Below are 26,603 nucleotides of genomic sequence, written 5' to 3'. Positions count from 1 at the left end.
ATTTTGAGCTGATAGCACAGTGCAGCACATACTTAGTGGATGTGTTGAACACCAAAATCTGGAATTATAATTTAACCTAAAATCTAAAAAGTGTTATTTGTTTGTAGGAAGTCTTGAAAGTCTTCTCAGACCTGGAAACATTCATAAAGTACACGATGCAGACTAAAATAGACCATCTGACAGTGATTTAGCTTAATTTACATGTAGGAAATAACTTTAAGATTTACCAAGAAAGTAATAAAAAATAAAAAATAATTCTTGATTCTTGAACTCCAGTAAATTCTATATTCCTGTATCCACTGATCTTTGTGGATTTAGCAATCTGAATTTAACAAGATACAAGCAGATGTTATGTAAGCTAAATGCCTGATTTCCAACCTCTAGGCACTAAAATAGTGCATCACTTTAAATTTAATCACATTAATGCATTAAACTAGTATACTCCTCCACTATTTGCCTGGAATTTCCATGCAACCTCCAAATAATAATTTGTTTTGCATGATTTTTTACAAAACCATTAAGGGTCACATCTATAGATCCAATATCTGATTTCGAAATGATTGAAGACATTACAAGTGAGCTTTACATTTCCAGTCTCATGTCACTTGTTGAGCCGTGCTTGGCTCTGAAAATAATCTCTCATCCTTTTCTCTGTTCTCTGTTCTGTTTTTATATTTTTCTTCATCTGTCAGTGCTGTATTAGCATTAACATTTTTGGGGAAACAACTGCACGTTGAGCTCATAGACACGTTTTGTGACAAACTGTGCAGAAACATTATGTTTCACTGACATGTTTTACTCTGGTTACTCTGTTTATGCTTGTTCATATTCTGTATTGCTAGCCAGATGCTTAAGCATTGCGAATGCAACTTTACGTATGCACCATGAACGCATCGCGGGGATGTGAAGTGTGATGTGTCGAGGCTATAAGCAGGCCATGGGATGTCATTATTTTCTTATTACTGAGCAAGCATCTCCATGCCATCACTGAAAGCAATGCCAGGCTGCAGCACACGAAAAATTAAGTCGTTCAATAGTAATATGCATTAACCTGCCTATCAGATTTAATTACTCATTAAATGAAGGTGGCGGCGTGCCGTTCTGGATCGTTCAGGCCCATTTTAACCCCTGCTTATAGCTCTTTATGGTTAATACTGCATGTCTTAATTAGATCAGGAGTTACAGTATATCAGAAAACTCAACTCTGAAAGAAAAAGCTAATGTTTTAGATGCTTTAGAGCTGCAGTGACGAATAAGTGTCACAATGCAGAACGTCAAAGCTCAACTTGATGCCAAATTTTCTAACCCATCTGAACTGTACGTCTCCAAGCTTATTAATTCTTATCAATTCTGGCATGTTTTACTGACAACAGTGAATTGCACAACAGTGATGATGAAATCAAACTCTGGACTGTAGAACTGGGGCCTTTTCTTCTGCTGTTTCCAAACAGTAGTCAGACTGAAAGATAATACAAGCATTCCTTGTATACGTTTCCTTGTCTCACACAGAAATCTGATCAGTAACAGAGGGTTAGGGTGACTAAGGGAATCGATAAAGAATGCGACTAAAGCAGAAACAATAACACCACTGATATCAATAATATTTTATCCATATTCATCTCTTTCATTCATATGAAAGCAGTGGTGGTAAAAGTGTTGGTTTCTCCAAGTATCGTTCCAGCAAGGCCACATTAAGCACTTAAGCTTTAACCAAAAAATGAGCAGTCACAGTGACAACACTCATGCATCAGACACCATCGGTGGCAAAACATGAATAACTGACGTATAAACACTTGGTGTTTAAAAGCACACTGAGTTTCCTGCGAAGTTCAGAAGAGCTAAACCACCAATGATGCAGCGTGTCAGTGTCTGGACTTTGTAAACAGAGAGATCCCTCATTAGCTTGTGAATTAGTTGACATGGCAAACTGCACACAAGGAAAAAACACGATGATTGATGAGTTCTTAGATTGTTAGACTTTTCTACTTTAGTTGGGTGATCCACACTTGTTTGTTTTTATATATATATATATATCCTGTGACCCTTTGACCTTCAAATGAATACCATACAATACCGTCAGCTTAACCAGCTGGAGGGCACATGCAGACTCTTTAATGATATCTTAGAAATCACTAAACTGCACTCATCTGTATGTGTGTCACACTGTGTGTAAATTTGTCTAAATTATAATTCTACCAGACACAGAACAGCAGGGCAAAAAACGCACTGCAGGAAACCACAATCCTGCCTTCTTTAAAGGATACACGCTCTCAGTATAACAATAACACAAAGATTACTACAGCATGTTGATTTTAAAAAAAAAAAAAAAATCTAATAAAGTACATAAGGGCCTATAACACAATGATTTTCTCTCTGTTGCTTCTCATCAACTTTTATGTGGGTCATTTTTCCTTTTGCATTTGTTGATGGTGTCTTTAATTAAAGCTTAAAAGTTTAACGCTTGTCTGATAAATTTCTAGGTCTCAGTCGCTCAGAAAAATGTTATCTTTGTAGTGGGTGCATAAGTCAATACTGCTTAAAGATTTGTCATAAAAAGAGCCTAATAGTAGATCACGAAGCAGCATTTTTTACACTTTGACATCTCTCCGACAGGACAGTTTCTAACTGTCTGACTGTAAATGTAATCAGGATTAAATTCAAGTCCATTCAACTTAAATCAACAGGGAATGAAGTGAATGTAGTAAAAAAAAATAAAAAAAATCCTGACCGCCCCATTCACAGGTCATTGTAGCAACGTTATAATCAAGATTAATTCAATGTCCACGGCACATTTTTCATTTATTCTGAAACTCCCCAAAGACCTCCATAATAACCTTTTACAGTTTCCATCAAAAATAATCGATATTATAAGAAAAAAAATCCTCCTTGAATAATTCACATGCAGTAAGAGAAAGTTATCTTCCAATGTGGCACTTTCTGCCACACTCATTTCGGTGTTGTTAATTGAGTTTAAAAATTCAGTCTCCTTCTAATTGTTCCCGATAAAGCCTCAGGCTATCTCTCAGTGTCATCACTGATTAGGGATTTAACTCTCTTGCCAAAAACACGAAGAGTCCACTAACATCGATGGCATGTCAATTCTCTTTCAAGTATAGACTCTCTCTTAGACAAATGCAGTGAGTGTTTAACATATTAAAAAAATTCCCTAATAAATAATTTAATCTATTATGTTTAATTACCATTACTTCTTTATATTTTTTTGTAGATTGACTGCTTTATGCTTCCCATGTCATTAATGACATCAGCTCACTGATCAACATGAATATTATTTGTTTGTTATCTAAAACGAGTCACTCACGTTCATGCAAAGACAGCTTTATTTTTACATTTTATTGTGTAATTTATTCAGTGCAGTCATGAGCATACACTGTGGAAGCATAGTCTTTTAGACAAGGAAACAAAGTAGAGAAAAATAATCATCTGTAATCTTCTTAGTGTTTGTTTATCACTGCTACATTGTATAAATATTAAACTCACAGGATGACAATGGATGTTCATTAAACAGCGATAATGATTTTTTTTCCTTTTTTTAATATAGCTCAGTTTATCCATAATGCTCTGAAATTACCCTGAACTAGCTGCAGGGTTTTGTACCTCTTATCTTTCCAAATAGAGTGAAAAACATGTTCTTTTTTATATAATTACTTTCACAAAATTATAACACCCAGCTAATTAATATTTTCATGTCTGTCATCAGTAATAAAATGATGGATTAGATGAATTACAGTACATTGGCCTCCTGTAAAACTCTTACATTGGGTTGTGGTCTAATAAATTCATGTTTTAAGAGCATTCAGGGAAGAGAGTACTAGTCAAAAATATAGATTCGAAAATGATTTCCATGTAGCCTTCCAGGAAAGACACCACCAAAACATAAAAATTATAGCAAACAGTGGAAATGTGAGGTTCAAGTCCAAGCACGTCCTTTCTCCAGTTTGCACAGACACGGGTCAAGCCCTGTTTGTGTGTTAGATGAAATGACTAAGGCTAATGTAGAATTTCAGTGTATTAGTGAATGGTAAAGATTTTCAGATCAACGTTATCTTCGATTAATTAGGAAAATGGTTCACATACAGTGCCTAACAAATTTAGTAGATAATTTGTCATAAACACAAGAAAATACAAATATTTATGTTTTTATAGCTAAAATTGGACTTTTCTGAGAAGTCAGAGACTAATTTAACCACTTAACCTTTATATTTACTTTTGTTCAGGAACTGAATGTAATGTGGCATCTTCATAAAAAATAATACTGTGCTTTACAATGTTTTCTATTTGTTTTGTAAAACGTTAATTTTAAGCATTATATTTTTGATCTAACTATTACAGAAAAGTAAAAACATATTTTGAAATCACCATTACTGTTAATCTAGGGCAGCTGTTGCATAAAGCTTAACGTCAATGGTTCTGTTCTGTTTTTAAAAAGTCACACCTGACTTGGCGAATTCAGTGAACGGATATACACGCAAATTCAGTCCAAGCTCAGATTGAGATATAGTTTTTGAGATTTTTTTTTTGTCAATCTCTGCAGTCCTGAGTGAGGATGTTGAATATTTAGATTAATGAATGTACAAAGAACAAATGTGGAATTCACATATATAGAGAAATATTTATAGAAATAAATAAATGAACACAGTTTGTGAAATTATTACGTAATGTCTTAACAGTAGCTTAATCAATATTGCATGAATTACATCATTTTCAAATGCGGTCAACTGCCTCTGCTTCTGCACATCTCCGATAAATTGCAGCAGTAATTTTATGGACAACCTTTGCAGACAGGTAAGAGAGCGCAGACTGTCATTAGCATCACAGCGCATTCTTTTGTCACACATTAGGTGATCAGTCAAACAGCTCTCTTAAATTTATACAGTTCACACTGAGTATAGATGGATATTAAGAAATAACTTCCTTTCCTGAAAGGAAATTAACAATTAAATTAAATCGTAACTATAGGAACAAATCACATCTGTCGTCTAGAGTCGCTTTACATCGTAAGGTAGAGAACCCACAATATTAGAGAAAGAATCCCACCAATCAGACAGCCCACTATGAGCAAACAATCAGCAACAGTGGGAAGGAAAAACTGCTGCAACCTCTGCTAGAACCAGGAAATCTGTCAAGACTGGTTGGGGGTTAGGGCAACAGATGCAAGTCTTCAGAGCAGTGGCAGCGTGACTTTCTTTGTATATACCTGAACCTGATTTACCTTTTGATTTTCTTACTTGTCAAAATGCATCGTGGGTAAAATACAATCCTTGAAATAGTAATAACACAGTATCCTCAGCAAAGATGAATTAAACAAGTTTTATTTTAATGAAAGTTTACTTCAAGTCTTCAGATTTTTGCTGTTTTTTATTTGATTACTTTAAAGAATATGATTACCTTAAAATAATCAACTAAAGACAGTTTTGATGGAGCTCCTGACCCAGCCCAAGCTCTCTATGAAGACGAGGAAAAACTCCCTGGGGGCCAGATTGACGGAAGAAACCTCGGAAAGCCCATTCAAAGAGATCCCCTTTCCTGGGATGGCTGGGGGTTACAGGAATTCCAAAACACCAAAGTTTAAAATAGGGCAATTAAAAAAATTATTTCCTGTCAAACAGAAAAAAAGAAAGTTACCTCATATATCACACATACATGATAACGTCTGAATTGCGTGTGTTTGTGTGTGTGTGTGATGGGTTTATCTCAGCCAAGCGTGATGCTGGAGGTCCTCCAGCGTCGGCCGCATCTCTGGGACTCTGGTTAAACACGCGTCCAAGAAATCCCGGCAGCCTGGAAAGAAAGGAAAGAGAAAAACATGAAGATGATCGTTCCAGTGGTCCAAGCCATCAGTCAATCTTGAAGTGTGACGTTTTCTTACGTTTAGACAGACGGCTTTTGAATTTCAGGCGCTTTTGAGGAAGCTCGTGGTGTTAAAGTCCCCACATGAAGCGCTTCGTACAGAACCACTCCCATTTGCCATACCGTGGTGGGTCCACACCTGTAGCAACTGCGCCTGTACCACTCGGGAGGGGAGTAAATGTCTGTACCTAATAAACAGACACAATTGCAATTTCTTCTAAAACAAAAGGTGAAAATTGTTACATCTGTGAAGAGCAAGAGCAGAATATGTTACCATAGAAGACGCGGTACAGCGACCGCTCCTTAACAAAGCAGCTCAGTCCAAAGTCGATGATAATCGAACACGCGGTACATCTGAGCCGGTCTCAATTAGAATGTTCTCACTCTTGATGTCCCGGTGAAAGATGTGTTTATCCTCCAGGTGCTTCGCAGCATCAACCAGCTGCTTCAGAATGACCTGGAAACGATGAAAAAGACAATAATCAATCAATGGGTTAATGTTTCTCTAATACTCTGTGCTTTGATTGAATGATGTACAGTCTAAGGCTCTTCTAAGGCAAGTCAACTTGCCTTGGCCTTGGCCTCTGGTAAAATCCTCCATTTTCTTCTATGTATTTATCCAGGTCCACAGCGGGACAGGTCTCTCCATCACCAGGATCAGCTCTCTGCCAAAGTCAAACCACTCCAGCAGAGACACTGGGGCTGATGTTCCCACTGATCCATCTGCTTCAGCTGCAAGCTTCAGCATGATGGCAACTTCCACTGACAGATGCTTCCCGTTTTCATCCTGAAATATTTCGACAAAGTGGATGATGAGGAACAGACGTTCCACAGGTGAACGCTGCATGCAATCCACTAATGTAAAAACAATTCAAGTGTTGCACATTTACCGTCACTTTGCAGTACACTTTCCCCTTTGGGATGTGTTTGATGGCCACCTAAAAGACACAGGGCATTGATCAGCATTTCCTCAGTATGACATAATTAAAGGTGTAAAACAGCACACGTCTCAGCTTACGATATTATCCCTTATCTGCGTTACTGCCTGTCTTACTACCACCATCTCAACACTTACTGGAAAATGATCTTTTATGCGGTAGCCAGCAAACACTGCTCCGCAGCCTCCTTCTCCAAGCCGGTGCTCCTCCACGTATCTCGCTTGGAAGTCACCTAAACAGACAAACAAATTGGGTTTTACTACAGCTGTCACACAAATTACTCTCTGCTGTACCCTAAATGTTCATTTTGCCCTTCACCTGAATATAAAAGCCAAGCTGCTTGCTACTTACGTTTCTGTTCGGCCACTGACTTTTTGGCAACATTTTTGGTTTTGTCCTGGTCCACGTTCTTCTTCTTAGGTGGGTCCCTCCTGTCTCCCGCAGCTTTCCTTTTGCCAGCGTTTTGGTTTTTACTGCAGCTCTCTGAAATGTCTATGCTGCAGTCTGCAGATGTGGAAAACACCAAAAGCACATCAGCTTATTAGATAATAGACACAAATATCACCCAAACACTAATATCTTAAACCCAGCAACCAGCTGTACACTTAATCTACCCTCACTCAACTAATTAGCCTACCTTTACCAGTGACCAACCAGGAAGATGCTTGTCCCTTGTCACCGCTCATATGGTCAAGAAGTTTACACTTTTTTGCTGTATTGGTTGTCCCCGCTTCATCTTGTTGGACCTTGCGCTTGACTCCTTTGACCACATGAGCATCTGAGCTGGTGGAAGGACCAGCCTGCTCACTGACCCTCCTTCTTTTTGGGGGTCTTTTTTCAGGACTGGCCTTTCTTTTGTCATTCTGGTCTTACAATCTATAAACAACAACAACACATTAGTGAAAAAGAGCGTTCGACATCAGGACTGGAAGCATTTTGATGCCATTGAATTTTAAATTAGTATTGCTTAAAATGTAATAACAAGTTTATGCTTTTGATAAAAACAGACCAACACGAGTCCATACTAGGTCTACTAAGTCTTAGATACTGATGACACTTGTTGCTCTGTTTTCACTGCTCAGTCCAAGAATAAACTTGTCACATTATTTTACCAAAAGACAAAGTGCCCCAGTAACCTTTCTTTGATTAGACATGTTGCATTTATGCTAGTTTCAATCAAACATAGGATTTAAATCCTCTAAAAATGAATCATTTTATACACAGAGTGTCAACATTTTTAGAAATGTAGATTCTGTTATTTGGGGATTTGAGCTAGATTTTCCGTTTTTTACTTACTTTGATCTCCTGGATCTTTCTTATCTGCCTCAGTCGTAACTTTTCTTGTTTCCTTTTTCATCTTAATTTTTGAGAACTTTTAAAATAGAAAATGTCACCTTAATGTGCAAATAGTCCTTCAAATGTCTGGATGCTTGACTTTTCTAACTAAGCTGTATAAGCCAGTTCTGTAAGTGAGCTTTAAAAGTAAACTCCGGAGACTATGGCAACACAACATTAGAACCTTGCCTTTCAGTGACATCACTGACTGCCAGTAAAAGTGTCCCAAGTAGTTTAAAAAAAAAAAAAAAAACACTCCGGCAGAAAAAAGCCATAATATTTCATATAATACAAAGAGAAAACAACTGGATAAATATGACTTACTAAGAAGTTGCTATGAACATGGCACCACAGCTTTGGTTTGCAAAACTGCATCAAAACAAACCCACCACTGCTTCTGGAACATTTCCTTTGGACAGGACTAAAGTGGAGATGTTAGGCCATAATGTGTTGTGCCATGCATAGTGGAGGAGGGTTGACGATGTGAGCCAGATGACTTGGGCACCTTCTGACTGTGAACTCCTCTGTATACTCAAGTATTTTACAGTCAAAATTCAGACCATCTGGCTGGCAGCAAAAACTTTGCCCAGATCGTATCATTCAGCAAGACAATGATCCCCAGCACACCAGCAAATCTACAAAAAAAATGGTTGAAAAAGAAAAGCATCAAGATGTTGCATTCTGTGGTTTTGCTGAAGAATTAGTTAACTACGAAGCTCTGGCACTGTGCTTAAAACTATTAGTCATTTTTCCATTTACACTTTCCAAATAAATTGACAGTCATAGCGGTACCTTTGTGATTTATTTTAATACTCTGGTTCAAAGATTTTGCGCTGTGAGAGGGTATGGCGTCATATTTGTGCCACTATTCTGAGTGCACGTAACAAAAAATTTGAGCGTAAGTAAAAAAAATTTGCAAGTACAAGTGTTGCATTTTGAGGAGAAATTTATTTTGAGTGAAGAAAAGCTAAACTTGAACAATCAAAATTCACTGCTGCTTGCAAAAAAATGTATTTCAGTGTTTGCTACTATCCATATGCACACACAATAGCAGCCCCTCTCACTCAGCTTTTGCCGCCAAGATCTGCATTTGCTCAGATCTTGGCGGACCTGCTCGCAGCGTGTCGCTCACGCTCTCAACATTTCTGCCCGTACGTGTTCAACTCTTTCTGTACACCGTTATATTTGTGCCACAAAACCAACCAATCACAGACTTGGATGTAAAAAATTCTGATTGGCTGTTTCGGTCTCCAATCAGCACGCTAGCTACTGCAGCCAAACCCAGGCAAATATCCCAGAATGCATTTCGTCCAAAACTCAAGCGAGGCAGAGGAGCGCAGAGTGGTGGAGTTTGAAATATTACTCTTACTGGATCACAAAATAAACCTTTAAGATATTTTCACGTCATATCCCCTGATGTAAAATGTTCTGTTCTTATTTAAACAGCTGACTCTGAATTAAATTCACTCCAAATTCAACAACTGGTACATCTCTCACAAATAAATGTCCAACCTGCAGTATTTATTTACTTAGTTATAGGTGGCAAATCTCCATGTGCTGACAGGTAGGCGAGAATTAACAGTTATTAGTCTTCAACCTGGTCTATACTATATAAACAGCCCTACCTGCCCACACAGAATACCATGTGTTTCAAATATGAAAATCAAAGGATTATTAATAGTTGACAGCTAATTTATCCATTTTTTATATCGTTTCTTGGGATTGTGCAATCAGAGCTTCATCAACATCATACAACCCCTCAACCTGAATATTGAGAATAAACAAGACAAAATTTATGGGAAAGATTCATCAGAATCCTGACGATGAATAAATAAATAAATAAACACAGTTTGTGAAATTATTACGTAATGTCTTAACAGTAGCTTAACTAATATTGCATGAATTACATCATTTTAAATGCGGTCAACTGCCTCTGCTTCTGCACATCTCCGATAAATTGCAGCAGTAATTTTATGGACAACCCTTGCAGACAGGTAAGAGAGCGCACACTGTCATTAGCATCACAGCGCATTCTTTTGTCACACATTAGGTGATCAGTCAAACAGCTCTCTTAAATTTATACAGTTCACACTGAGTATAGATGGATATTAAGAAATAACTTCCTTTCCTGAACGGAAATTACCAATTAAATTAAATCGTAACTATAGCAACAAATCACATCTGTCGTCTAGAGTGGCTTTACATCGTAAGGTAGAGAACCCACAATATTAGTGAAAGAATCCCACCAATCAGACAGGCACACTATGAGCAAACAATCAGCAACAGTGGGAAGGAAAAACTGCTGCAACCTCTGCTAGAACCAGGAAATCTGTCAAGACTGGTTGGGGGTTAGGGCAACAGATGCAAGTCTTCAGAGCAGTGGCAGCGTGACTTTCTTTGTATATACCTGAACCTGATTTACCTTTTGATTTTCTTACTTGTCAAAATGCATCGTGGGTAAAATACAATCCTTGAAATAGTAATAACACAGTATCCTCAGCAAAGATGAATTAAACAAGTTTTATTTTAATGAAAGTTTACTTCAAGTCTTCAGATTTCTACTGTTTTTTATTTGATTACTTTAAAGAATATGATTACCTTAAAATAATCAACTAAAGACAGTTTTGATGGAGCTCTGACCCAGCCCAAGCTCTCTATGAAGACGAGGAAAAACTCCCTGGGGGCCAGATTGACGGAAGAAACCTCGGAAAGCCCATTCAAAGAGAGATCCCCTTTCCTGGGATGGCTGGGGGGGGGGGTTACAGGAATTCCAAAACACCAAAGTTTAAAATAGGGCAATTAAAAAAATTATTTCCTGTCAAACAGAAAAAAAGAAAGTTACCTCATATATCACACATACATGATAACGTCTGAATTGCGTGTGTTTGTGTGTGTGTGTGATGGGTTTATCTCAGCCAAGCGTGATGCTGGAGGTCCTCCAGCGTCGGCCGCATCTCTGGGACTCTGGTTAAACACGCGTCCAAGAAATCCCGGCAGCCTGGAAAGAAAGGAAAGAGAAAAAACATGAAGATGATCGTTCCAGTGGTCCAAGCCATCAGTCAATCTTGAAGTGTGACGTTTTCTTACGTTTAGACAGACGGCTTTTGAATTTCAGGCGCTTTTTGAGGAAGCTCGTGGTGTTAAAGTCCCCCACATGAAGCGCTTCGTACAGAACCACTCCCATTTGCCATACCGTGGTGGGTCCACACCTGTAGCAACTGCGCCTGTACCACTCGGGAGGGGAGTAAATGTCTGTACCTAATAAACAGACACAATTGCAATTTCTTCTAAAACAAAAGGTGAAAATTGTTACATCTGTGAAGAGCAAGAGCAGAATATGTTACCATAGAAGACGCGGTACAGCGACCGCTCCTTAACAAAGCAGCTCAGTCCAAAGTCGATGATACGAACACGCGGTACATCTGAGCCGGTCTCAATTAGAATGTTCTCACTCTTGATGTCCCGGTGAAAGATGTGTTTATCCTCCAGGTGCTTCGCAGCATCAACCAGCTGCTTCAGAATGACCTGGAAACGATGAAAAGACAATAATCAATCAATGGGTTAATGTTTCTCTAATACTCTGTGCTTTGATTGAATGATGTACAGTCTAAGGCTCTTCTAAGGCAAGTCAACTTGCCTTGGCCTTGGCCTCTGGTAAAAATCCTCCATTTTCTTCTATGTATTTATCCAGGTCCACAGCGGGGACAGGTCTCTCCATCACCAGGATCAGCTCTCTGCCAAAGTCAAACCACCCCAGCAGAGACACTGGGGCTGATGTTCCCACTGATCCATCTGCTTCAGCTGCAAGCTTCAGCATGATGGCAACTTCCACTGACAGATGCTTCCCGTTTTCATCCTGAAATATTTCGACAAAGTGGATGATGAGGAACAGACGTTCCACAGGTGAACGCTGCATGCAATCCACTAATGTAAAAACAATTCAAGTGTTGCACATTTACCGTCACTTTGCAGTACACTTTCCCCTTTGGGATGTGTTTGATGGCCACCTAAAAGACACAGGGCATTGATCAGCATTTCCTCAGTATGACATAATTAAAGGTGTAAAACAGCACACGTCTCAGCTTACGATATTATCCCTTATCTGCGTTACTGCCTGTCTTACTACCACCATCTCAACACTTACTGGAAAATGATCTTTTATGCGGTAGCCAGCAAACACTGCTCCGCAGCCTCCTTCTCCAAGCCGGTGCTCCTCCACGTATCTCGCTTGGAAGTCACCTAAACAGACAAACAAATTGGGTTTTACTACAGCTGTCACACAAATTACTCTCTGCTCTACCCTAAATGTTCATTTTGCTCTTCACCTGAATATAAAAGCCAAGCTGCTTGCTACTTACGTTTCTGTTCGGCCACTGACTTTTTGGCAACATTTTTGGTTTCGTCCTGGTCCACGTTCTTCTTCTTCTTAGGTGGGTCCCTCCTGTCTCCCGCAGCTTTCCTTTTGCCAGCGTTTTGGTTTTTACTGCAGCTCTCTGAAATGTCTATGCTGCAGTCTGCAGATGTGGAAAACACCAAAAGCACATCAGCTTATTAGATAATAGACACAAATATCACCCAAACACTAATATCTTAAACCCAGCAACCAGCTGTACACTTAATCTACCCTCACTCAACTAATTAGCCTACCTTTACCAGTGTCCAACCAGGAAGATGCTTGTCCCTTGTCACCGCTCATATGGTCAAGAAGTTTACACTTTTTGCTGTATTGGTTGTCCCCGCTCATCTTGTTGGACCTTGCGCTTGACTCCTCTAACCACATGAGCATCTGAGCTGGTGGAAGGACCAGCCTGCTCACTGACCCTCCTTCTTTTTATGGGGGTCTTTTTTTCAGGACTGGCCTTTCTTTTTGCCATCCTGGTCTTACAATCTATAAACAACAACAACACATTATTAGTGAAAAGAGCGTTCGACATCAGGACTGGAAGCATTTTGATGCCATTGAATTTTAAATTAGTATTGCTTAAAATGTAATAACAAGTTTATGCTTTTGATAAAAAACAGACCAACACGAGTCCATACTAGGTCTACTAAGTCTTAGATACTGATGACACTTGTTGCTCTGTTTTCACTGCTCAGTCCAAGAATAAACTTGTCACATTATTTTACCAAAAGACAAAGTGCCCCAGTAACCTTTCTTTGATTAGACATGTTGCATTTATGCTAGTTTCAATCAAACATATAATTTAAATCCTCTAAAATGAATCATTTTATACACAGAGTGTCAACATTTTTAGAAATGTAGATTCTGTTATTTGGGGATTTGAGCTAGATTTTCCGTTTTTTACTTACTTTGATCTCCTGGATCTTTCTTATCTGCCTCAGTCGTAACTTTTCTTGTTTCCTTTTTCATCTTAATTTTTGAGAACTTTTAAAATAGAAAATGTCACCTTAATGTGCAAATAGTCCTTCAAATGTCTGGATGCTTGACTTTTCTAACTAAGCTGTATAAGCCAGTTCTGTAAGTGAGCTTTAAAAGTAAACTCCGGAGACTATGGCAACACAACATTAGAACCTTGCCTTTCAGTGACATCACTGACTGCCAGTAAAAGTGTCCCAAGTAGTTTAAAAAAAAAAAAAAAAAAACACTCCGGCAGAAAAAAGCCATAATATTTCATATAATACAAAGAGAAAACAACTGGATAAATATGACTTACTAAGAAGTTGCTATGAACATGGCACCACAGCTTTGGTTTGCAAAACTGCATCAAAACAAACCCACCACTGCTTCTGGAACATTTCCTTTGGACAGGACTAAAGTGGAGATGTTAGGCCATAATGTGTTGTGCCATGCATAGTGGAGGAGGGTTGACGATGTGAGCCAGATGACTTGGGCACCTTCTGACTGTGAACTCCTCTGTATACTCAAGTATTTTACAGTCAAAATTCAGACCATCTGGCTGGCAGCAAAAACTTTGCCCAGATCGTATCATTCAGCAAGACAATGATCCCCAGCACACCAGCAAATCTACAAAAAAAATGGTTGAAAAAGAAAAGCATCAAGATGTTGCATTCTGTGGTTTTGCTGAAGAATTAGTTAACTACGAAGCTCTGGCACTGTGCTTAAAACTATTAGTCATTTTTCCATTTACACTTTCCAAATAAATTGACAGTCATAGCGGTACCTTTGTGATTTATTTTAATACTCTGGTTCAAAGATTTTGCGCTGTGAGAGGGTATGGCGTCATATTTGTGCCACTATTCTGAGTGCACGTAACAAAAAATTTGAGCGTAAGTAAAAAAAATTTGCAAGTACAAGTGTTGCATTTGAGGAGAAATTTATTTTGAGTGAAGAAAAGCTAAACTTGAACAATCAAAATTCACTGCTGCTTGCAAAAATGTATTTCAGTGTTTGCTACTATCCATATGCACACACAATAGCAGCCCCTCTCACTCAGCTTTTGCCGCCAAGATCTGCATTTGCTCAGATCTTGGCGGACCTGCTCGCAGCAGTCGCTCACGCTCTCAACATTTCTGCCCGTACGTGTTCAACTCTTTCTGTACACCGTTATATTTGTGCCACAAAACCAACCAATCACAGACTTGGATGTAAAAAATTCTGATTGGCTGTTTCGGTCTCCAATCAGCACGCTAGCTACTGCAGCCAAACCCAGGCAAATATCCCAGAATGCATTTCGTCCAAAACTCAAGCGAGGCAGAGGAGCGCAGAGTGGTGGAGTTTGAAATATTACTCTTACTGGATCACAAAATAAACCTTTAAGATATTTTCACGTCATATCCCCTGATGTAAAATGTTCTGTTCTTATTTAAACAGCTGACTCTGAATTAAATTCACTCCAAATTCAACAACTGGTACATCTCTCACAAATAAATGTCCAACCTGCAGTATTTATTTACTTAGTTATAGGTGGCAAATCTCCATGTGCTGACAGGTAGGCGAGAATTAACAGTTATTAGTCTTCAACCTGGTCTATACTATATAAACAGCCCTACCTGCCCACACAGAATACCATGTGTTTCAAATATGAAAATCAAAGGATTATTAATAGTTGACAGCTAATTTATCCATTTTTTATATCGTTTCTTGGGATTGTGCAATCAGAGCTTCATCAACATCATACAACCCCTCAACCTGAATATTGAGAATAAACAAGACAAAATTTATGGGAAAGATTCATCAGAATCCTGACGATGAATAAATAAATAAATAAACACAGTTTGTGAAATTATTACGTAATGTCTTAACAGTAGCTTAACTAATATTGCATGAATTACATCATTTTTAAATGCGGTCAACTGCCTCTGCTTCTGCACATCTCCGATAAATTGCAGCAGTAATTTTATGGACAACCTTTGCAGACAGGTAAGAGAGCGCACACTGTCATTAGCATCACAGCGTATTCTTTTGTCACACATTAGGTGATCAGTCAAACAGCTCTCTTAAATTTATACAGTTCACACTGAGTATAGATGGATATTAAGAAATAACTTCCTTTCCTGAACGGAAATTACCAATTAAATTAAATCGTAACTATAGCAACAAATCACATCTGTCGTCTAGAGTGGCTTTACATCGTAAGGTAGAGAACCCACAATATTAGAGAAAGAATCCCACCAATCAGACAGGCACACTATGAGCAAACAATCAGCAACAGTGGGAAGGAAAAACTGCTGCAACCTCTGCTAGAACCAGGAAATCTGTCAAGACTGGTTGGGGGTTAGGGCAACAGATGCAAGTCTTCAGAGCAGTGGCAGCGTGACTTTCTTTGTATATACCTGAACCTGATTTACCTTTTAATTTTCTTACTTGTCAAAATGCATCGTGGGTAAAATACAATCCTTGAAATAGTAATAACACAGTATCCTCAGCAAAGATGAATTAAACAAGTTTTATTTTAATGAAAGTTTACTTCAAGTCTTCAGATTTTTGCTGTTTTTATTTGATTACTTTAAAGAATATGATTACCTTAAAATAATCAACTAAAGACAGTTTTGATGGAGCTCCTGACCCAGCCCAAGCTCTCTATGAAGACGAGGAAAAAACTCCCTGGGGGCCAGATTGACGGAAGAAACCTCGGAAAGCCCATTCAAAGAGAGATCCCTTTCCTGGGATGGCTGGGGGGTTACAGGAATTCCAAAACACCAAAGTTTAAAATAGGGCAATTAAAAAATTATTTCCTGTCAAACAGAAAAAAGAAAGTTACCTCATATATCACACATACATGATAACGTCTGAATTGCGTGTGTTTGTGTGTGTGCGTGATGGGTTTATCTCAGCCAAGCGTGATGCTGGAGGTCCTCCAGCGTCGGCCGCATCTCTGGGACTCTGGTTAAACACGCGTCCAAGAAATCCCGGCAGCCTGGAAAGAAAGGAAAGAGAAAAAACATGAAGATGATCGTTCCAGTGGTCCAAGCCATCAGTCAATCTCGAAGTGTGACGTTTTCTTACGTTTAGACAGACGGCTTTTGAATTTCAGGCGCTTTTTGAGGAAGCTCGTGGTGTTAAAGTCCCCACATGAAGCGCTTCGTACAGAACCACTCCCATTTGCCATACCGTGGTGGGTCCACACCTGTAGCAACTGCGCCTGTACCACTCGGGAGGGGAGTAAATGTCTGTACCTAATAAACAGACACAATTGCAATTTCTTCTAAAACAAAAGGTGAAAATTGTTACATCTGTGAAGAGCAAGAGCAGAATATGTTACCATAGAAGACGCGGTACAGCGACCGCTCCTTAACAAAGCAGCTCAGTCCAAAGTCGATGATATGAACACGCGGTACATCTGAGCCGGTCTCAATTAGAATGTTCTCACTCTTGATGTCCCGGTGAAAGATGTGTTTATCCTCCAGGTGCTTCGCAGCATCAACCAGCTGCTTCAGAATGACCTGGAAACGATGAAAAGACAATAATCAATCAATGGGTTAATGTTTCTCTAATACTCTGTGCTTTGATTGAATGATGTACAGTCTAAGGCTCTTCTAAGGCAAGTCAACTTGCCTTGGCCTTGGCCTCTGGTAAAAATCCTCCATTTTCTTCTATGTATTTATCCAGGTCCACAGCGGGGACAGGTCTCTCCATCACCAGGATCAGCTCTCTGCCAAAGTCAAACCACCCCAGCAGAGACACTGGGGCTGATGTTCCCACTGATCCATCTGCTTCAGCTGCAAGCTTCAGCATGATGGCAACTTCCACTGACAGATGCTTCCGTTTTCATCCTGAAATATTTCGACAAAGTGGATGATGAGGAACAGACGTTCCACAGGTGAACGCTGCATGCAATCCACTAATGTAAAACAATTCAAGTGTTGCACATTTACCGTCACTTTGCAGTACACTTTCCCCTTTGGGATGTGTTTGATGGCCACCTAAAAGACACAGGGCATTGATCAGCATTTCCTCAGTATGACATAATTAAAGGTGTAAAACAGCACACGTCTCAGCTTACGATATTATCCCTTATCTGCGTTACTGCCTGTCTTACTACCACCATCTCAACACTTACTGGAAAATGATCTTTTGCGCGGTAGCCAGCAAACACTGCTCCGCAGCCTCCTTCTCCAAGCCGGTGCTCCTCCACGTATCTCGCTTGAAGTCACCTAAACAGACAAACAAATTGGGTTTTACTACTACAGCTGTCACACAAATTACTCTCTGCTGTACCCTAAATGTTCATTTTGCCCTTCACCTGAATATAAAAGCCAAGCTGCTTGCTACTTACGTTTCTGTTCGGCCACTGACTTTTTGGCAACATTTTTGGTTTTGTCCTGGTCCACGTTCTTCTTCTTAGGTGGGTCCCTCCTGTCTCCCGCAGCTTTCCTTTTGCCAGCGTTTTGGTTTTTACTGCAGCTCTCTGAAATGTCTATGCTGCAGTCTGCAGATGTGGAAAACACCAAAAGCACATCAGCTTATTAGATAATAGACACAAATATCACCCAAACACTAATATCTTAAACCCAGCAACCAGCTGTACACTTAATCTACCCCTCACTCAACTAATTAGCCTACCTTTACCAGTGTCCAACCAGGAAGATGCTTGTCCCTTGTCACCGCTCATATGGTCAAGAAGTTTACACTTTTTTGCTGTATTGGTTGTCCCCGCTTCATCTTGTTGGACCTTGCGCTTGACTCCTTTGACCACATGAGCATCTGAGCTGGTGGAAGGACCAGCCTGCTCACTGACCCTCCTTCTTTTTATGGGGATCTTTTTTTCAGGACTGGCCTTTCTTTTTGTCATTCTGGTCTTACAATCTATAAACAACAACAACACATTAGTGAAAAAGAGCGTTCGACATCAGGACTGGAAGCATTTTGATGCCATTGAATTTTAAATTAGTATTGCTTAAAATATAATAACAAGTTTATGCTTTTGATAAAAAACAGACCAACACGAGTCCATACTAGGTCTACTAAGTCTTAGATACTGATGACACTTGTTGCTCTGTTTTCACTGCTCAGTCCAAGAATAAACTTGTCACATTATTTTACCAAAAGACAAAGTGCCCCAGTAACCTTTCTTTGATTAGACATGTTGCAATTACGCTAGTTTCAATCAAACATAGGATTTAAATCCTCTAAAAATGAATCATTTTATACACAGAGTGTCAACATTTTTAGAAATGTAGATTCTGTTATTTGGGGGATTTGAGCTAGATTTTCCGTTTTTTTACTTACTTTGATCTCCTGGATCTTTCTTATCTGCCTCAGTCGTAACTTTTCTTGTTTCCTTTTTCATCTTAATTTTTTGAGAACTTTTAAAATAGAAAATGTCACCTTAATGTGCAAATAGTCCTTCAAATGTCTGGATGCTTGACTTTTCTAACTAAGCTGTATAAGCCAGTTCTGTGAGTGAGCTTTAAAAGCAAACTTCGGAGACTATGGCAACACAACATTAGAACCTTGCCTTTCAGCGACATCACTGACTGCCAGTAAAAGTGTTCCAATTAGTTTAAAGAAAAACACTCTGGCAGACAAAGCCATAATATTTCATATATTTCAGTAATTTCACATTAAACTTTCTTTCATTATTTGTATAAAGACTTGAATTGTGGATGCTACTATGAAGACTTCTAGTTTACCAAACACTAATAAACACAGTGACAGCTACATTGTCATACGATTTCAAGTATTTATTATTGTATATTTAACTTTCTTATTATATCAATTGATTAACCAAAAAAAGTTAAAGGGATAAAAACAGTGTGTGTGTACTGATGATCAAATCTGAGATAAAATATAATACTTTTTTATTAAGTCAGTGTTAACTGTATTTTTTTCTGTTAGTATCATTCCATAGCACAAAGCGCGGGTAGGAAGGAAGTGATCATCAATTTCTATCACTTTGTCAAAGGCTGAGCGTAGGGTGTCATCCCAAGACTGTCCCAGTGGAAAATCTTCTGTGGGGCAAATCATCGGAACCGGCAGGGTCTTCTCGTAAGGCCCTAGTGAGTCTCCTCCCACTCGGAGTCAGTGTCGGACAACCCCGCATCACCGCTGAGCGCCACGCAGACACTACACACTGCTAAATATCGTGATCGGAACCCCAAATACTGCCCCAAAAGTTTATTAAATCCCACCCAATGTGTTCCTAAACTTATAGGACATGACAGGCACAAACTGACTGCAGGCTTTATTCCATGTTCTTTGTTTGTGAATGCCCCATGTACACATTTAACCTCCACCCACTCCAATAATGTCCTGGGGTGAAGCAGGCTTTGGTAAACCAGGGGCTGCGTGCAGCCCGTCTCCACCAAAGCCTGGCGTATACCCCCTTGACACCTTACTAGAATGCTGTACCTCCACCTAGGGCCGGGGGGGGTGGGGGTTGCCCGAGCCCCAGCAATGCGGAACACCTAAGGTGTCCCAGCTGCCAGAACTTTCACCACTCCTGCCCTGACACCTCTGCCGGTGGATGAGTGCAGTGCCTGTCATTTCCGGGGCCTGGGGAAGAAGAGGGGAAAAGAACAGGTTTATGAGCCACATCGGCAGCGCCCACTCTGCCGGGCGGGTCAAGGGAACTTACTTCTCAGCGCTAGCAGGGGTGGCTGCCTGCCCTGCTCTGCTCCTTCTGCCCTGGCAACCAGGCAATTCTCAGCCAGGGTGACTTGCCGGTCAATGGCAGGGGACCCCTCGGGTGGGCCACTTTGTCCAGCAAACCAATGACTGTAGAAAACAGTTCTCCAAAAGCACATATAGTATTTACCTAAAAAGCAGTTAATGTCATCTTGCATTTATTGATTGTTACTACATTGTTTTACAGCAGCTAATTAAAAACCATCATCTTAACTACATGTTTTTTTTTTGTTTTGCAGTTGTCCTGTAGGTGATGGTGTAGCACAGAGACTGAACTAGTGGCTAGCTAACATAAGAAGAATGTACTTGAAATGTACTGTACTTGAAACTTGCACCATCTCATCTTTGCAGCGTTCACTTTGAAGAGATTATCTTCACCAAGGACTCACAGGTTAAGAAAATTTACAATTTTCATATTACAATATATAATTTTAGAGCATGATTACAGCTGTGCCATCTTGATTGAAAATTAAATACATCTAGATGGCACTGATCTAAGTATGGCAAAGAAGCGCTCCAAGTTCACATTATGAAAAAAATTATTTTTTTTTTCAGACGAAAAGTCAGAATTTTGAGACTGAAGTCAAAATTACATTGCAAGAAAAAAATTGAAATACTATTTAGAGAAAAAAAAATGAAATTTGGAGATTACGGCTGATTTTTGAGGACAAACTTCCAAATCTGCTATACCCTCTAAAAATTCTTTGTGTAGATGAGTTAGTGGAAGAACTTAATCATTCTTATCACTTCGTCTGATACAACATCCATCCTCCTTATTTCTTAAACGTGTAACAATCGAATTGCATCTTTCCATTGTCAGCCATCTCATTTTGTACAAATCCAGCCAACTCTTCCAAGTTTGTGTATTTTTTAAACCCTATTTAGCACCACATTGTGTTTATGTAATAAAAGATAAATAATTTCCTTGCAACTAAAACCGGTTCAAAACTATGATTTCACTAACACTATTAAAATGTATTCACTAAATTGCCAAGTCTTGCAATGTTAGTTCCACTTCGAAGTTTCACTAACTGCAGCAAACAGCTAACAGAGGCTAATAGCAGTTAACAGTAGCACAAATAGCAGAACTTACAACAGAAAAGTTCAGGATTAATAGCCATGATACTATATTTTTGCATACGATGCTCATTGCTGTTGCCATTAACTATTCTTTGTGTAACACAATGTGTACTTACACCAAAGCCTTAATGCTTGGAAATCAGGACTGTTGACCTTGGGCAGATAACTAAGAATCAAATCAAATCAAATCAAATCAAATCAAATCACCTTTATTGTCACGTCACATGTGCAGGTACACTGGTACAGTACATGCGAGTGAAATTCTTGTGTCTTGAGCTTCACAAGCAACAGAGTTGTGCAAAATACAATAACGTGCAACAAGCAAAATATAAAATGGTTAATCTAAAAAGTAATAAATATATGTACCATATATAAAGGTATATACATTACTGAATGTGTGTACTAAATATGTTTTTCACGTGTGTGTGTGTGTGTGTGTGTGTGTGTGTGTGTGTATATACATGTTTTACAAATGAAATAGAGTAAACAATAAAATAAGATATATAAAATATAAAATATACAGAGGTAGGTATGTGCAAAACAGTGGCATTAATGTACAGTATGGAGTGCATAATGTTGAAGTTCCAGTAGTGAGGGTGAGGTGTCTATGAAGTGTTCAGCAGTCTGATGGCCTGGTGGAAAAAGCTGTCTCTCAGTCTGCTGGTTCGGGACCGGATGCTGCAGAACCTCCTTCCTGATGGAAGTAGTCTGAACAGTTTATGGCTGGGGTGACTGGAGTCCTTGATGATCCTCCCGCTTTCCTCAGGCACCGCTTCCTGTAGATGTCTTGGAGGAGGGAAGCTCACCTCCAATTATCGTTCAGCACACCGCACTACTCTCTGGAGAGCTTTGCGGTTGTAAGCGGTGGTGTTGCCATACCAGGTGGTGATGCATCCAGTGAGGATGCTCTCAATGGCACAGCGATAGAAGGTCCTGAGGATGCGGGGGCTCATGCCGAATCTTTTCAGTCTCCTGAGAAAGAAGAGGCGCTGCTGCGCCTTCTTCACTGTCTTGTTTATGTGTACTGACCACGTAAGATCCTCAGCCAGATGTACACCAAGGAAGCGGAAGCTGCTCACTCTCTCCACAGCGGCGCCGTTGATGGTGATGGGGGTGTGTACTCCTCTGCACCTCCGGAAGTCCACTATCAACTCCTTTGTCTTTGCGACGTTGAGGGTGAGAATCTGTATCTTCAATTTCACCACAATGTTTAAGGCCAAAAATCACACAGTTTCTCTGGAAAGAGGTTACAAGAATTGAAATGTGTCCCAAATATCTGTATCCCATCAGAGGCTAGTTTCTTAAAGGAGAGGTAGTAGCTTCTCCACCATAGGACCAGTAGGACCTCCAGCACACAATGAAAACTTACTTAACATTAACACATTTATTAAAACACAATTTTAAACAATAACCCTTTTCTTTTAGTGTGTTTCAATTTGTTCCTACCGCTCCATTGGAATGGTGTACTATCCAGTAACAGCATCCAGCTGGCAGAAGCATACACCTGCAGCAACACCAGGCAGGATAGTTCAGCGGAGTCATCAGATGAGGATTACCATGAAGTGGTTCATCCAGCAGGAAGAGGACACCAAAAGGGGAGGGAAAAAACACAGAAAGCATAGTTATGACTAACTCAGTGTCACTAACAGCTCATCTAGCAGTCTTAACATCATAAAGATACAGGCTGGTTCATATAAAAAAAATATTAACAGAAAACATAAATGCTGTTAAACAAATTTTCTTAGGCAAAAACACATCTCCGTGTTTGACCTTGTATCAGCCGCCATATTGGAAAGGTAGCCAGGTTTCCTTAGCTGCTAGCTTGCTAACAGTCTGCTATCCACCCCGGTAATAACTTCATTCACATATTTTATAACATTTAGCTTTCTTCCTTAACAAAAACATCGCAGTTGTGGATTTGACTCTCGCTGCAGCATAATAAGATCCAGAACATTAAATTTGAACATGCACTGCAAGCTAACTCCCCAGAGGAGTTCATGCAATGGCGAATGCCTGTCGGATTCGGCTCATGACTTCTCTCTCTAACAACACATTAAAACATCAGTTTCAAGTACAAATGTTTCGTAAACTTATCTACAGCGACTCATATTAAATGTACCCAAGTTTCCTGCTGGCAGTGGGCACGAGAACAACACTCCTCATCAGATCAACGGGCGGAAAAGAAAATACTAGCTGGGCTAGGCGGCTGCTATGCTCACGGCATTGTGGTGCGTTCAATGACTGCCAAATGATCAAAAATCTCATACTTCAGAAAATAACCTGGGTTACAAGAGAATTTTTAAAAATCGCAAAATTAATGACTATCTATTGAAACATATTTACTATACCTAAAAAAAGTATGAGTGTACAAATTTTAATTGCCCGTTGCTAATATGGTGAGTCATGAGGGTGCTACCCATGCTCTATGACTCTATGACTGACAGTTTCGCTATGCACCAAATTGTCAGTTATGTTTAATGCTATAAATAAAATAACTTTACTTATCTTTTAAGATAGGTATGTTAAGATGTGCGAATGTTAAAGCATGAATATTAGCTGTTGTAATTAGCATATTTTAATGAGTCATTTTTGCACTGCAGGAGATGAGTGACAAAAAGGTTCCTCCCACTGAAAACGCTATGTCCATATAATATGAACAAAATCCACTTTTGGGGATTTAGTACCTGGATGATTGAGCATGCATCAAGACAATGAGTCCTTTACTTTAGTAAAACTTTGTAATGCAACAAGCGCAAAAAATGGGCTGTTAAAAAAAGGAAAAAAAAATCTGAACTATAGCACCGACCCTTAAATAGCAGTCAAGCCCAATAAACAATTTCTTTCGTTAAAAGAGGGGCCTAACGTCCACCACAATTATGTGAGATGATAAAGCCATACAGAAAATGATTACTTCAAGATATAGCTGCTAAAAGGCGTTCTACAAGCTACCGAATTATGTGTATGCATCCTCTCTTGATTTATTTCCAAAGTTTACTCACTTGATTTGGATTACTGAATGGAACCTAACCATTTTATTAATCTATACACACAGAAATAGCCACACAAATTAAATTAGTTAGTCAAATTTTATCCAGACACTTGGTGAAATAATCACACAATGTAGTCCCTCTAATGACAGCAACATACTCTTGTTAGGAGGTGGTGGGATTGTCACATGCACTGAACTAGCATGATTTACTTAAAGTTGATGTGATTCCCAGATTGGATGAACTATTTGCATTTTGCCCAGCATTATTTTTATTTTTGTTTTCTGATTGCTGATTGGTAGTGGTTGCCAGAATTATGCTTTCGCTTAAAATACAGTGTTAGCCACTAGTGCCTCAATTTCTTGGTTGCCTAAGAAATTCATCCTATCAGAGCCCTCAAAAACAAAAAATAAAGACAAAAAATAGATTTTACAAAACATAATTCCAATTAAAATAGTTAGCTGGGTAAAATGCCACATTTTTTATGTCATGGTACAGTTAGTGTGATTCTTGATTCTTATGATAAAATGTAATTATATTTTAATCCCACAAATTTCTTATTTCTTTTTATAAGAGGTCACACACTTAGAGGATATCCCAAAGTCACACATTTTACAACAGCAACCTCATTTTATAAATGCAATACACTACAAAAAAAGGGGAATGAAAGCAAAACATTAAGAGCTTTTTATAGAATAAATTGCATGACTGCAGTGAGAAAGCAGTAACATCACGACAATGTCAGTTGGGAGTGGGGAGAGGGTTTTAGGAAGGATTCGAGTGCCAGGTCTTACAACTGCAGCACAGATCATAATAAAATTGCTATTTGCTTGGGTATTACCTTCATGAATGACATCCATATCAATAGGAAGCAAATTCTCTATCTTCAAGTAAGGATTTTAAGGGGGATAAGGGGCGGGGACACCTACTGATATACAAGTTATACTAAAGCTTTAGCATAGGAGTAATACTAATGATTCTTGACACCAGCGATGCTGACAAAATGGTGTAACCATTTGATTTTTTTAAAGATATAATTTCCTATTACTGACATCATCTAGAGACTGGGGTTTGACTCCAGTGTGAGACCATCATTTTCTTCACTTTTCTTTATTTATGTAACTTTTGTTTTCACTGGCAATTTAGTGTTAGGTTAGAACAAAAAACGAATTAGGAAGGTTAAAGACAGAACATTACTAGACTGTGGTTTTAATTAAAATGTAGCCTTTGACAATGCTTAACATATGAGAAGCTACTTTTAGGGATATCACCCAATTTGTAATATTGCAAAACATTTCTTAAGGCAGACAAGTTATGCTGGCTGGGTCAGTGTCATATTTGTTGTAATTGATGTCTGGTTTGTTCTGTTCCCTAGTGATGGGTTCATGCTACTCATCTCTCTGCTTTAGGCTTTCCACACATGCGTGTGGAAGGATTGGGAGTCCTCAAAACAGACTCATGCTGTCAAATATAATTAAGCTTTTGCGACTGGAAATAATCATTTCTTTGAATAAAGTGGTCCTGAATGAGCTGTGATTGTTTACCTGAATAAGAGTGAGCAAAACATAAAAGGAGGAGGCAGGAATACAAATGGCGAAGAGATGTTCATTACAAATGTAACTGTGAAATGTCACAAAGGATCGTAACCCGAGAGGAAATACATTTCCATTCAAACATGATTAAAAAACGTAGTTTCGTTGTGCGAGAACATTTTTTTTCTTTTGGAAACAAACTTGTGTGGATAGATTTTACTTGTACTGACTGACAGATGTATTCAATTTCCCCGGCATTGTTTAGTGCTAATTGTCAGCTTTTGAGTAGATGCGTCTGCCCCTCAGGACACCGTCAAACTGACTGTTCTCAAAAGTCATTAATATACGTGCCAGCGCTGACTCACTATTCAATATTCAACAAAGACATCATGCAAATATCAGAACTGTGGTGGTAAGAAAAGGCTGTGGTGATTTTTTTTCATTCATTGACCTTGAAAGCCAGCAGCGGTTTCTCAGCATAGCAAAATGTATGGCTATATATAGATATATAGCGATGTATTTAGTTTACTCAGTGCTGAGTGTTTTTCATAATTCTTCACAGAACTGATGTATTTGCCTGAGCTTTCTTTATCAGATGTTCCTTTTTTAATGATACAGTAATCATGCCGTCATTCAATTCACTTCATTTAAACTGTATTTATGTCTTTACTTCTCAAAAACAGTCATCTCAAGGTGACTATTCCTCATCAAAAGGAATCAAACAGAAGCTATAATTATGCACCAATATTCTTTAAAGAAAAAAAAATCGTTTCTATTCTATCCTTAAACGACGTCCATCAACAGACGATCACAG

At 39.0% G+C, this 26,603-nt stretch overlaps 2 protein-coding genes and 1 long non-coding RNA gene across 11 annotated transcripts in view; all 3 read right to left on the bottom strand.

Annotated features, from left to right (window-relative positions):
- The window catches only part of LOC120433711, a 40,185-nt gene extending 34,704 nt beyond the window's left edge, over positions 1 to 5,481 (bottom strand). The window contains exon 1 of the long non-coding RNA XR_005608712.1: positions 5,407 to 5,481. This is a non-coding gene — a long non-coding RNA (uncharacterized LOC120433711). The remainder of the gene's footprint in view (positions 1 to 5,406) is intronic.
- A 994-nt stretch (positions 5,482 to 6,475) lies between these two features.
- On the bottom strand, positions 6,476 to 7,624 carry LOC120433665 (serine/threonine-protein kinase pim-1-like). Its single transcript, XM_039600334.1, has 5 exons — positions 7,444 to 7,624; positions 7,158 to 7,310; positions 6,944 to 7,038; positions 6,759 to 6,806; positions 6,476 to 6,655 (listed from the first exon to the last, which is right to left on the bottom strand). The coding sequence occupies exons 1-5, from the start codon at positions 7,490 to 7,492 to the stop codon at positions 6,476 to 6,478; spliced, it is 525 nt and encodes a 174-aa protein (XP_039456268.1). The 5' UTR covers positions 7,493 to 7,624.
- Positions 7,625 to 10,826: 3,202 nt separating this feature from the next.
- On the bottom strand, positions 10,827 to 23,531 carry LOC120433430 (serine/threonine-protein kinase pim-1-like). 9 transcript variants are annotated; one of them, XM_039599599.1, is made up of 11 exons: positions 23,390 to 23,531; positions 22,717 to 22,774; positions 20,141 to 20,320; positions 18,127 to 18,369; positions 17,840 to 17,992; positions 12,286 to 12,380; positions 12,101 to 12,148; positions 11,779 to 11,997; positions 11,486 to 11,666; positions 11,229 to 11,399; positions 10,827 to 11,139 (listed from the first exon to the last, which is right to left on the bottom strand). In XM_039599599.1, the coding sequence occupies exons 2-11, from the start codon at positions 22,751 to 22,753 to the stop codon at positions 11,048 to 11,050; spliced, it is 1,419 nt and encodes a 472-aa protein (XP_039455533.1). In that variant the 5' UTR covers positions 22,754 to 22,774; positions 23,390 to 23,531; the 3' UTR covers positions 10,827 to 11,047. The 9 variants fall into 9 exon arrangements, with proteins under 9 accessions (XP_039455533.1, XP_039455534.1, XP_039455535.1 ...); XM_039599600.1 differs by having other exon boundaries at positions 20,141 to 20,295; positions 23,390 to 23,493; XM_039599601.1 differs by having other exon boundaries at positions 20,141 to 20,280; positions 23,390 to 23,493.
- Between the last annotated feature and the right edge of the window lie 3,072 nt (positions 23,532 to 26,603).

The sequence above is a fragment of the Oreochromis aureus genome, linkage group 16 (assembly GCF_013358895.1).
Source record: "Oreochromis aureus strain Israel breed Guangdong linkage group 16, ZZ_aureus, whole genome shotgun sequence".
NCBI lineage: Eukaryota > Metazoa > Chordata > Actinopteri > Cichliformes > Cichlidae > Oreochromis > Oreochromis aureus.
Note: the sequence above shows the minus strand (reverse complement) of the source record. Positions and strands in the feature narration are given on the sequence as shown.

What these genes read in the sequence shown, in the direction of transcription:
- LOC120433665 (XM_039600334.1), bottom strand. Translation starts at nt 7,492, where the DNA reads ATGAGCGGTGACAAGGGACAAGCATCTTCCTGGTTGGTCACTGGTAAA. An exon ending in CTGGTTGGTCACTGGTAAAG is followed by an intron (nt 7,311 to 7,443) that starts GTAGGCTAATTA and finishes CCACATCTGCAG; the next exon opens with ACTGCAGCATAGACATTTCA. An exon ending in GTCAGTGGCCGAACAGAAAC is followed by an intron (nt 7,039 to 7,157) that starts GTAAGTAGCAAG and finishes TTGTCTGTTTAG; the next exon opens with GTGACTTCCAAGCGAGATAC.
- LOC120433430 (XM_039599599.1), bottom strand. Translation starts at nt 22,753, where the DNA reads ATGCTGTTACTGGATAGTACACCATTCCAATGGAGCG. An exon ending in TACACCATTCCAATGGAGCG is followed by an intron (nt 20,321 to 22,716) that starts GTAGGAACAAAT and finishes ACTGCTTTTTAG; the next exon opens with GTAAATACTATATGTGCTTT. An exon ending in AAGTGTACTGCAAAGTGACG is followed by an intron (nt 11,998 to 12,100) that starts GTAAATGTGCAA and finishes GAAATATTTCAG; the next exon opens with GATGAAAACGGGAAGCATCT.